Source organism: Streptopelia decaocto (genome assembly GCF_964273445.1).
Source record: "Streptopelia decaocto genome assembly, chromosome: 3".
Classification (NCBI taxonomy): Eukaryota; Metazoa; Chordata; class Aves; order Columbiformes; family Columbidae; genus Streptopelia; species Streptopelia decaocto.
In genome coordinates, this window is record NC_138656.1 from 114,638,245 (window position 1) to 114,651,263 (window position 13,019).

At 42.9% G+C, this 13,019-nt stretch overlaps 1 protein-coding gene across 7 annotated transcripts in view; it reads left to right on the forward strand.

Moving 5' to 3' along the window:
• The window catches only part of ADGRF5 (adhesion G protein-coupled receptor F5), a 76,600-nt gene extending 65,827 nt beyond the window's left edge, over positions 1-10,773 (forward strand). For 4 of the 7 annotated variants that reach the window (XM_082049608.1, XM_082049607.1, XM_082049610.1 and 1 more), the window contains exons 18-21: positions 1,207-2,577; positions 3,529-3,570; positions 3,668-3,727; positions 7,202-10,363. In XM_082049608.1, the coding sequence (XP_081905734.1) occupies positions 1,207-2,577; positions 3,529-3,570; positions 3,668-3,727; positions 7,202-7,459 (1,731 nt within the window). In that variant the 3' untranslated portion in view covers positions 7,460-10,363. Of the gene's footprint in view, positions 1-1,206; positions 2,578-3,528; positions 3,571-3,667; positions 3,728-5,996; positions 6,082-7,201; positions 10,364-10,682 lie in introns of those variants that run through there. The other 3 variants (XR_014183769.1, XR_014183770.1, XM_082049611.1) reach the window with 3 other exon arrangements.
• The last annotated feature ends 2,246 nt before the right edge of the window (positions 10,774-13,019 follow it).

Sequence of the window (13,019 nt, forward strand, 5' to 3'; positions counted from 1 at the left end):
GACTGCTCCATGCTTAGCAACTAGAAACATTCCAGGGACCCATAAATGTCTCTAGCATTCTACGTGAGAGGAAAGGACAAAGAATGATGGGTTAAAAACTGGATTTGAGCCAGCAATGTGCATTTGTAGCTCAGAAACCAAACTGCATCCTGGGCTGCATTGAAAGAAATGTCAATAGAGGTGATTCTCTTGCTCTAATCCCCTCTTGTGGGACCCCACCCAGAGTCCTGCATCCAGCACAGGACAGACATGGACCTGTTGGAGAGGGGCCAGAGGAGCCATAGAAATGGACAGAGGCTGGAACAGCTCTCCTATGGGGAAAGGCTGAGAGAGTTGGGGTTGTTCAGCCTGGAGAAGAGAAGGCTCCAGGGAGATCTTATTGCAGCCTTTCAATATTTAAAGAGGGCTTACAGGAAAGATGAAGAAAGACATTTTAGCAGGGTCTGTAGTGACAGGACAAGGGGCAACTGTTTTAAACTGCAAGACAGTAGATTTCCATTGGCTATAAGGAAGAAATTCTTCACCATGAGGGTGGTGAAACACTGGAACGGGTTGCCCAGAAAAGTTGTGGATGCTCCATCATTGGAAGTGTTCAAGGCCAGGTTGGATGTCCTTGCCCATGGCAGGGCTGTTGGACTAGATTATCTTCAAAGGTAAAAAGCTTTCATTGTTTCTATGATTAGGAGCAGAAATAGAAAAGAAACAAAACAAAACAAAACAAACACACTGAAATAACAATGGGCATCAAGCAAGGAAAATCGATTAGATGTTACAGAAAATGAATGGCAAAATGTATCTTAGAAATACTTGGAAACATTGATAGTGAGGCACAGAGGAAGAGTGCTGCTCTTCTGAGCAGAAAAGTGCAAAGAGACATGATGTTTTGTAGCTGGAAAACCCTACAGGAGAGAGAGAAAAATCAAAGATAGCACAAGTGCAGAGAAAGAGGGGAAAGAAGGCTGGAGAAAAAAAAAATATAGCAAATAATATGTAAAAAAAAGACTCACAGCTCCACTTTTGGAAACCTTAACTTGAAAACATAGCATGCAGAGGGTTAATAACTGAAAGTTTCACATGAATTGAGCAAAATAATAAAATGCTGGACTTTTTCAAAAGGCAATTCTAGGACCACACAAAAATTACCATCAGAAACAACAATTATTTGTATGGGATTTCAGTAACAGCATTATTCTCTTCTTGTTCCAGAATTTCCTCTCCACAGTGGACTTTATTGTTTCTGATTCCACAACTGAAGCTTGGGAAGACCTGAATAAAGAGGAGACACTCAAAAGTTCTTTGTTACTGCTTTCAGTAGAAAACTTCTCCCTGCACCTCCGAGCAATTAATAATACCATTCCTTCTGTCTCCACAAACAGCCTTCAGCTACAAGGTATGGTTGTCACAGAAAACAGCAACACAGATTATAATAAAAACTTCCGCAGTACAGAAAACCTCACAGCTAATGTGCTCATTGATGAAACTGAAATTCAGACTCTAACCCAAAATTCAACCATTGTCAGTGTGATGTACTCACGACTTGGACATATTTTGCCCCGGAATGAGCCTGACTATGTGAATGGCTTATTGCTAACAACAACGGTGAGCAGCAACAGAAGCCAGAAGTTTGATATTAATATGACCTTTGCAAAGAAAAACTCATCTCTGAAGATGCCCCAGTGTGTCTTTTGGAACTTCACGCTCAACAAATATAAAGGGGGCTGGGATACTCGTGGCTGCACACCCACAGAGGTAGAAGATTATGTCATTTGCTCCTGCAATCACTTGACATCATTCTCCATTCTGATGTCACCTGATAAATCCTCCCAGCCGGTCTTCGAAGACTATATCACCTACATTGGCCTGGGCATTTCGATCTTGAGTTTGATGGTTTGCATTATAATTGAATCCTTAGTCTGGAAATATGTGACAAACAACACAACCTCCTATATGCGCCATGTCTGTATACTCAACATAGCTATATCACTCCTGATAGCTGACGTTTGGTTCATTGTCACCGCCTCCATCAATAACCAAAACCAACAGATGAGCAGAGATGTCTGTCTTGTGACCACCTTCTTCATCCATTTTTTCTACCTGTGTGTCTTCTTCTGGATGCTCAGCCTGGGCCTCATGCTTTTCTACAGACTGGTCTTTATCTTACATGACACGAGCAAGACTACTCAGAAAGCAGTCGCATTCTGCCTGGGATATGGGTGTCCCTTTGTCATTGCAGTCGTCACCATCGCTGTCACACTGCCACGGAACAGTTACACCAGAAAGGATGTCTGCTGGCTAAACTGGAAGGACAGCAAAGCTCTCTTGGCCTTTGTCATACCTGCCCTGGTCATTGTGGCCATGAATTTGTTCATCACTGCAGTTGTTATAATAAAAATACTGAGGCCAACTATTGGGGATCGGTCAAGCAGGCAGGAGAAGAAGTCTTTGTTTCAAATTGGCAAAAGTGTGGCCATCTTGACACCACTATTAGGCCTCACCTGGGGATTTGGCTTTGCCACCATCCTCAAAAACAGCCATCGAGTTTTCCACATCCTCTTTGCTCTGCTCAATGCTTTCCAGGTGAGTTACACATATGTATGGCTTTGTTTCCTCTATGACCATATAAAATGTAGTGACACCCTTGCAGTGCTATGCTTGGCAGGGAATAAAAACATCTTGTGAAGATTCACGTTTGCCTTGCACATCCTTATTCCCGAAGGGTTATTTGGGAAACCCATCCCAGGAATTCAGCAGTAGTTTGTATTCTCAGATGTCTTAACAGACGTGCCTTATAGATAAAGGTGATATCAAGATAACTCCCAACTTTTCCAGTAGCTTTGGGAAGATCGTCATTCCTGAAAATCAGGAAAATAGCCCTATTATGTTCAGGTGGGAAAGTTTCAGCATGTGTGGTCTCATTTACAGTGCATCTGGAGGCATCACATTATGCTCCTGTGGGTTCAAGTAATGAGGGAGTATAAACATCATGAACATTACCAAGGACAGCTGAGTGGTACTAATAGTAAAGAGAAGAATTGAACAAATGACATGATTAGAGAGTTTTCCATCAGCATGATTTTTACAACAATATATTTAGGTGGTCAATAGGATCCCAATACAATAAGTTTTCTTAAGGACACAATATTTATGTCTACTCCCTCTCGTAAGAGTGACCTCAAAAGTGTATGCTTCAGACCGAACTCATTTGCCTTTTATATTGTGAACCTGCTAGCTTATCTGGGGACCAGAGACAAGGCCTGTCTTCCATACACAAATGTCTCTTCTTCCAAATATGTTTAGCGCGAGCAAACTGCCTGTGTCACTTTTGTAGACCAGATATACACACGGTTTAAGCAGGCCAGGCCTGAAGAAGTCCTGCCACATCAGCAGTCCATTATGTCAGGCACAGTTAGAAAAATGCCTTCTGTCAAAGAGTTCAGGGTTTCAATAATCAACACGGACATTGTTTAAGATAATTATGCAATTAAAAGATTGGTGTCATCAAACTTCATGCAATTATCTGTCTCCTAGGGATTATTCATTTTGGTGTTTGGGACTCTCTGGGACAAGAAGGTAGGAATTCAAACTATTTCTTATATTCTGTGAAAACAGTGTTGGAATTTGAAAACAATTGCTGTATTTATGGATTTTTTCTTTTTTTAACAAATAGATACAAGAAGCCCTGCTGAAGAGGAATTCAATATCCAAATGGAGTTCGCAGCAAACAAAGGTTAGAACCTTGAGCTAAGAACGTACGTCTGTTACTGCTGAACAGTCTAACATTCTCCAAGTGTCTTTTAAGTCAAATGCACTTTATATTATGAATTATTTATTTGAACTAGTCAGAGAAACTGAAGACACTAACAACAGAAGTATGAATATACTCCCTTTTTCAAAGGCCATTATTTCACTTACAATTGGTAAAAAATGAGAAAGAGTTTGATCGATATTTGCTCTAAATTCCACATGAAATAAACCACAAAATGTAATTGAAACTTTATGTCAGAACACAGAAAATTTCGGGGGTGTTATTATTTATTCACAACCTAAGAGAAATGCAAAGGGAGCTTCTTTGGGAAAATGCCCTTCAGCTATGAGCAAGAAAGGATGGAGGAACTGCAACTTGAACTCATGAAACAAGGAGACAGGTCAGCCACCACTTTAGGCTGGTAGCAGAAAATGGGAAGAGGTTTAAATCTTTAGTCAAAATCATGCCTGTGTGTTGCAAAGATACATAGCCTCAAAGCAACTAAGGAGTCTATTAAGTATGAACTGTCAGCTCAGAGGAGTAGCATTGGCTCAAATCCCTCCAGCTTCCACAAGAATCATAGAGTTACAGAAGTTGGAAAGTACCTCCAGAGATCATCTAGTACCACGCTCTCACTCAGACCGTGGTCATCTAGAGCTCAGAGCCATGGCCAGTTGGGTTTTGAGTAGCTCTAGGGATCAAGACTCCACTATCTCTCTGTGTAGCCTTTTCCTGTGTTTGACCACGCTCAAAGTGAAAATGTTTCTTAAGTGGGATTTCTTCTATTTCTATTTATTCCCAAAGCTTCTTGTCCTTTCACTGAGCACAAATGAGAGAAGTCTGGCTCCATCTTCATTCCCTCCACCTCTTGTCCTTTTACTGGGCACCAAGGAGAAATGCCTGGCTCTGCCTTTACTCCTTTAACTCCCAGCATGTTCTGGTGCATGAGGTTGTTTCTCCTTAGAGACAGAAGGACTCCACATTTCCCTTTGCTGAACTTCATAAGAGTCCTGTCATCCCATTACTCCAGCCTGTTGAGGTGCCTCTGAATGACCTGATCTATCAGTCATTCCCTCCAGCTTTGTATCATTTGCCAACTTGGTGAGGGTCCACCTCTCCAATCTATGTATCATTATCTATCTATATATCATGAACGAAAATGTTAAACCAGTATTGGACCCCATAGTGACCTCTCTGCATGTCCCCTCCAACAATGTGCTGAAGGCTTGGGAGGAGGCAGCTTGTGATGTGGTGCTATTCTGACTGTGAGAAAAACTTCTTTTTCCCAGTAAACTTCAAGGAAGGCAGGAATAACTGACACAGCTAAACATTAAGCATCTCCGTTTCTTGATTCCATCCTATACGGTCACATCCAGCAGAATAAAGCAGAGAGAATAAGTTGTTAAGTCTTGGACCTTAATTCTGAATTCCTTTTCAGACAAAATTTCCTGAGCAAAATACTTCCAACTTCAGTTCACACTGTGGAAGCTGCCCCAGGCGATGGGTATTGGCTTATTTCTGTGTCAGTTCTGTAAATAAGGAATAAACAAAGCAAGATCAAAGTCTTTGATCAAACTTTTTAGGTGTGATTCTTTTACCTTCTTTCTCTGCCACCTTATGACATAGGTGACGTTGCACAAAACTGCCTAATTTCCCCCCCCATGGTACAACATAATGAATGAAGACAGACTGAACAGAAAAATATGTGTTTTCCATACTTTTTTAGCACATCTTTTGGAGGAATCCCATTAAATTCTCAAAAAACTTCAGAACCGAAAAAGAAACTGCATTTCAGCAGCAAAAAGTTCCTTCCCATCCAGACCGTAGAGACTTGTGTTCCAGTGCCCTCTAGCGTATCAAGTTAAAATTGCTTCTGACTATCTCAGGCTATTATCCTTAAACGACCACCCCCAAGCATATAAATTTTAGTTTCTCTGGCTACCTTAGTGGATATACACCCTCAGATAAGGGACCAGACTATGTACTGCCTGATATGACAGACTCTGGAGCCTAAGTCATCTTGCCTGGCCAACAGTTAGACAGGTTCTTTGTGTCCTGTAGTTTCTTTTAAAGCTGATCTTCATCATCATCATAAACATGCAAATGGGTGAACCCAATGCCTCACAAACATCTAAGTTGTCCCTCTGTGGATTGCCTGCTTTTACTACTGAACAACATTTTACTGTAACCTTCCCCCCCCCCCCCCCCCCAATGTGGCTTTTTTGACAAAAAGCAATTTTCTCTCTTACAGTCATCCTCCCTGATCCTGGTGACACCAATGCTTGCTATGAGCTATCCATTTTCAAGAACCTTTAACAACTTATGTGGGAAAACAGGTATGTGATAGTAGATCTCTCCTACTGAAGCACAAACAAGGTTTTGCCTGGGTTCTCACCCTCAGGGTCTGTATATCCTGATATCTATCAACCTATTTGTCTACCCATCCACCCACAGATGGTTCTTAATCTCCTAGTACAAAGGAAATGAAATAATCATTGGGATCATTAGCATAATGGCTCATGATTGTAGCATAATGCTAGCAGCATATTTGCCTAACAGTAAAACAAGTATTGGATGATGGCATGTTTCACCAGTTCTAAAACCCAGCAGCTGAACTTTGTTTTGAGCTTAATGATATCGTGACAGAGGGCTCCTGGGTTCATTTACTGTTCATGTACTCCTTGCCACCTTGGAGATGTATCTCTTCAAAGGTTCTCTGGCTGCCACTTTATGGACATCACCATTTCAGTTATGACTTTATTTTGTAAGAAGCATTGCTGAAAATATAGGTACTTTCATTCCTATATGTGTAGTCTTTGCATCCAACCATTTCTCAGAGAAGATGGTGACATTTGGTCAAAGTGGGAGATGACAGAGTTTAATGTAGGCAAGCAACTGCTTTTTGAGAGTCTGTTTTTCAGTCAGATGATGGAACAAGAAGCTGGTCTCTAACTGATACAATAAGTTTACATGAATACACTAGCCAGATACAGAAGTCTCCTACCACAAGAATGAGACTCGCTCACAACTGCCCACCACGCTGCTACCACCCGAAACTCCCAAATCATCAGCGCTCTCTTCCATACTCTGCTCTAAGGTTCTGTGCACTTGGGTATTAGTTCAGAGTCTTGTGGTCACAAGGAAGGAGCTGGGATTCATTTCCAGGCCATGTGTTCTAGATGCGTCCCCATGCTCAAGGAGGAGCACTAGGTCCCTTGGTTTGTGTGAGCAAATTACTGCCCTGTGGCAGGATCAAGCTGACATATCCTGGCTGTGACACCGAAGACGCTGGCTTCTGTGGTTGCTGGCATTGCTGTAATCCAGCTAGTACCAGGGCTGCAGAGCAAGTCAAAGCCACTTGGGTCATCAGGACAGGTCTAATCGTCCTTACTTTGAAGTGCAAACATCCTCCAGGTTATCTGTGTTTATGTCTAACCACTATGCTTTGTTTTGCAGGAAAATACAGAGTATCTTCTTCTGAGCCATCCAGCTCTTCCTCTGAAAACACTTCCAAGTCATATTCTTTGCTTAACTGAGGCATTGCAAATGCTAAATCACATAACTCTGAAAGGACCTCTGCTCTTTCCAAGACACACAGAAGAAGTACCTGTGAGTCACCAAGAAGTGGACTGCTTCATTTTGACTAAACTGTGCCTTGGTGCATTCTTCTGGAACAATCATTTCTGGTTGACACGTAAGGCAGGGAAGCTTTGAGAGGTGGAATTTTACAGGGGCTGCCAATCACAGAAGAGAAGACAAGATGTTTCAAACTTGGAAGGATTTGAAGGCCTTCAAGTGCCAGAAAAGACATTGGGAGTGAAGAATTCCCAGCCTTCAAGAGGGTGCTTAGCACTATGCAGTACTGAGCCATGAATTAATTGCAGTGCTATACACAGCTGTTGTCCAGTGGCTTTAGTATTTCCCCTATCAACTCTCTGAATGACTCCAAAGGCCTGTGCAGATACACAAGTACCTCATAGCTCGTCTCCTGCACTCGTACTAGAGTGTGGAAAGGCCATAAGGTATAGTGGTCTCCACTTTAAGACTTTCTGGAGCCAAAGATTCACAACTGAGAAGGTTTATTTCAGATCTTCACTTTTGACTTAGATAAAATGAAGACTGTGATGATTCCTGCGTGGTCATCTTTAAGATGGAATGTACTGAAAGCTCCATGTGGCACTTTGTTGAAGAAAAGGAAGCTTTATATCCTTAACTATAATTTTTCTTCCCTTGATATATAATATGGTAAGACAGAGATGATTACTGCCCTGTACCACAGAGGGTACTGTGTTTATTTAATGTATAGTAGTGTTAAGTATGCAAGGAGTCTTGTGTAAAGACTCTACCTTTGGGTCTCCTCTCAGAGGAGAATCACACTTGGAGGGCTCAGAGAGTCAATTCTGCAGTGAATATAGACCATCATGTGCCAGGCAGGATGAAAGGTTTTATATAAATTATTGCTCTAATGCTACATTTGTGGAATCATTTATTTCCCCGCCTGTATACCTTTAAACACAGGACTCCTGTCTTAAGCAGAGGGCTATGAGAGAGCCTGCAAACTACTAATAGCGCACAAAATGTTACAAAAATTAACATAAAATGTGATAGACGGAATCATGAAGATTTAGAGTTGAGGCCAATATTAAATACCACTGTTGGGATATACAGCCCCATTTGGTTGTTGGGGAATCAGGCCCATGTTTACCAGTGGTGAATCTGTTCCCTGGACTTTGGGATAACCAAGATGGGAAACTGTTGCCCACAGTTACAGGCATGTGTTACAGCTTGGTATGGGCAAGTAGTGATGACTGAAGACAATAAACAAGCATCAATCAAATATATTATTTATATTGAAAGCAATTTCTTTTTACTTGAAGATGTAGATACAATACTAGAACTAGAACAAAGAGATTAAGAAGAAATATTTGAAAATCCAGAATCTCTTTGAACGGCATGGCCAGTGGAAACTTGAAAATCAGACCTTTGCACATTATTCCAACCAAGATTTGCCTTTGGAGAACCATTTGGTCTCACTCACTCTGGAAGTAGCTTGTGCAATATTGACCTGCAGAACCATCCACTCCCACTGAGTTAGAATAGGCTTTACATAAACTGCAAAGTATGAGTCCCTGTGGATGGTGCAGTCCCACCACACCTTATCTCTGCAGACATTTCATCTCTGAGGTTTCACCACACCTCCCAGTTTGGCCAAGCCTGGGTCTTGACTGTACATGAAGGACAAATCAGGATGTGATGCAGAGCTGTCTGGGACTGAAGGGCCATTTTGGGTGGATCTTCAAAGACAAGATCCTTACCAGTGCTACAGAAGCCAAGAAAAATCCTGAAAGAATGACAAGGCATGAAAGAGAAGCAGTTAAGAAATCGACTGTGCCAGTCTTAAAGACTTTGGGCCAAGGCTTCACTTACATTTATACATAGATCAAGATAGGAAAGAATAAAAAGTGGAAGATAGTGCTGAATGGAGGAAGAAAGGGAAATGTGTGGCAGCAACCACACTATAACATTCCCATCCACCCTTGGCAGCAAGAACCAGGCACAGGCAAGGTGGGCAGTGGGCTCACCAACAGCCTTCTCCCCTCAGGAGCCTGGCATTTTGGGCAGCTAGCTATTTTGGGTCAATTTGCCTAATCCTTCCCTTTATCCCGATCAAAAACCAAATCCCTCCACTCAATCTCCTTCCTGAACTCAGGTCTGTCACAGGGGTTGTCTCCTGATGACTGCTGTCACTCATGTGCCCTCCTGCTTAACTGCGAGGCATTTGGTTAACGCGCACTACTACAAAAACCTACCAGGTTCATCTCATCTCTGGAAAGGATGGGATCTCTACCTTACTCACCCTTTATAGCACTGGATGGACAACAGTCACTGCCTTGGCACCTTGCTCTGATTTATCTCAGCTCAGGAAAAATAGTAAAGGAGGAGCATGTGACAAGCAGGTCTCGGAAGCACAGACCTGCCTTCTCTCACACTCTGTACTTAGAGTTTTTGGGTTATGACAGTTGCTGAGCAGCTCTTGCATGTGCTCAAGGCCAGATTTCACCCTTTGTTCCTTACAGACTTTGTAAACCTTCAATATGAACAATGCAAAGAGCCCAGGACCATTTTATCTGCACTACAGTGGCCGCTGAAAATCAATGGGCCCCAGAACTGGGGTTTGGAGGTGTGTGGTTCTGATACTTTTTCTTTGGACCATGAAGCTGATTTTGCTCTGATCTCTGATGTTTTCATGGCTCAGCAGTCTGGTCAGCATGTTTACTGCTTACACTATCCCAGGAAACATGTTCTAGGTCAAGTTAGGCAAGAATAAAAAGTATATGTATGAAGTGATCAGTGTGTAAGGTATGTTCAGCTTCATGTTCCCTTGTAGCACCTGTGGCCTCAGCTGGATTCATTAATCCCATGAACAGAAGAAATTAGGTTCATTTCTTACGGGCTTGTGTCCTGTACCCACAAACCCTCTTCTATTTCCAATCAACTGAGTTTCCATGGACTTCCAATCCTCACATATCTCTGTTCCCCAGGATTAGGGCCTCCCTAAACCTCCCCCGCATACACTCAGTGCTTTCTCACCTACACTGTCTCCAGCAGCTCATAGGAACTGGATATGCTGTGAGGAGGGGTTCTGCTTTGCTCCTCTGCTCTGCTCTGGTGAGACCCCACCTGCAGTTCTGCATCCAGCTCTGGGGTCCTCAGCACAGGACACACATGGACCTGTTAGAGAGGGGCCAGAGGAGCCACAGAAATGATCCGAGGCTGGAACAGCTCTGCTGGGAGGACAGGCTGAGAGAGCTGGGGTGTTCAGCTGGAGAAGACTCCAGGGAGACCTTATTGTGGCCTTTCCTTACTTAAAAGGGGCCGATAAGAATAGTTGTGAACTCGCAATGAGAACTTCTCCGACATCTTTTGTTTTCAACAGGATTCCATGTTGAGAAGAATCATAGAATCATTTTAGTTGGAAGAGACCCACAAGATCATCGAGTACAACTGTTAACCTAGTTCTGGCACTAAACCATGTCCCTGAGAACCTCATCTACACATCTTTTAAACACCTTCAGGTATGGTGACTCAACCACTTCCCTGGACAGCTTGTTCCAATGCCTGACAACCCTTTCAGTGAATAAATTTTTCCTAATATCCAAAGACATGGAGCTGATGGGCAGACTCACTACAGACCGTGTCATTTCCTTAGAACTTTCCTGTTTGAAAATCAGGGATAAAGCATACGATACAACCTACACAAAATAAAGGATAATTTCCTCTAACTTACACTCTTTCCGAGTACTTATAAGCTTTGACCTTGGGATAAATAGCATCAAGGGAGGTTCAGGTTGGACATTAGGAAAAGGTTCTTCACCCAGAGGGTGCTGGACACTGGAACAGGCTCCCCAGGGAGGTGTCACGGCCCCAAGCCTGACAGTGTTCAAGAAGAGACTGGACAACGTCCTCAGACACAGGGTGTGAACTGTGGGGTTTTCCTGTGCAGGGACAGGAGTTGAGCTCGATGATCCTTGTGGGTCCTTCCAACTCAGGACATTCTATGATTCTATGAAATGAGAGCTTGCAGGATTTTTTCCACATGCTGCCTGGCAGGAGCAATCACTTCAAAGCAATGCTCTCAGGAGAGGGTCCTGGCAGTCCCTGGTCCAAATCTGCTGTGAGCATCAGCCAAACCACTTAGGCTATGCTGCCCCCAGGGTGATGAAGGAGTCTGTCCACAGCCCCCTGCAGCAGAGATGGCCAGACAGCCCTGCAGCAGGATCCCTGTTTAACTGCGGGTCTGCAGCAGCCAGCCGTGCTGGGAAAGATGAGGTGACTTGTTAACAACAAAGAAAATACGTGTCCATGAGAAGTGTCTCGTTCCACCCTCAGCCTTGGAAGAAGGAACAACCACACAAGAGCCAGCCCACTGCAATGCTCTGATTTGTTAGAAAGAGGCTCCATTTCTTATACCAGCAGAATATCTGATAGTGGGGTGGGGGAGCAGAGATATGTGGGGTTATTTGTGAGCACCCGAGTCATTTGGATGAAGTCTGAAATGCTCCAGCAATCACTGCAGAAGTATTTTCTGCCCTTCTACCCCATGGAGCCTTGCTATAGATCTTGTTTCGCCCTAAGTGAATGAAGTAGCTTCACACCCTTCAGTCATGCCGTTGCTGATTAGAAAACCCACAACAGATAGGACAGGCACCTTGCTTGAGAATGACTGCTGCGACAGATCTTCCCATGGACATTGTAAGCTTGTGTTTGGGAGCTGGCAAAGCTACGCTTACCTGCTTCTCTGCTCAGGCAGTCTGAGCTGTGTTTTTCACATCTCTTCCAAGAGCTACAAACAATTCCAACAACAACTGGTGGCACCAAACTTATATGCAGGATAGGACTTAACTAGGACTTACTTGTATCCTCTATGTCTGATTTTATTCCAAATGCAGAGAATAAGAGGGACAGAGTATTAACTTACTGCTAATGCCTTAATTACATGGTTGTTCTTTTCACTACTCATGGGACTGGTGTGAGCACCAGGATGAATCCAAGGGTGAAAATAAGTGGAAACCAGCTCCCTGTGTACAACCTACTTCCATGAGAATTCATTTTCCCTTGGCAGCCATCCCTTGTGGCAAGTATCTGATAAATACAAGGGCAGCTTCATCCTCTGCAACTATTTACCATCAACATTCTGAACTCCTCCTGTTCTGATAAGCAGACAAGAAGAAACTGATTTTGGAGGAAACCTGGGCAACAAAGTTTCAAGTGTGGAAACCGTTAGACCCCTGGAAAGCAGAGGTCTCAGGACATTATACTAGATGGGTTTCTTCCTGCCATCTGCAATAAGTTCTGGGGTGTTAACACCATATCAAATGCATTCTAGTACCACAGGCACGGTCCTCATCTTCTTACACTCCCACCGCTCTCCTTGATTTCCAAAGGGATATGAATTTAATGGTAACCACTACAGATCCGATCCTATGATAACGGATACTCTGCTCAGCTTTCATCTAGAAATCATGGGGGTTTTATAGGTGATTTAAAAAACCCTTGGATTATGCCCAAGAATAGATTTACACTTGAATATTTGAAAACCTTGTGTGGTGAGGCCTTCTAGAGAAACAACTGGCTTTAATGTGAAATTATTTCCATGCTAGAGACTTGGCCAAAAATGTATCATTGTAATTTACTATTAATTCTATGTAATAGCTAATCAGCTTTTGTAAACCAGTACAGCTCCATGGAAAATGAGTATTTATGTACTGATTTA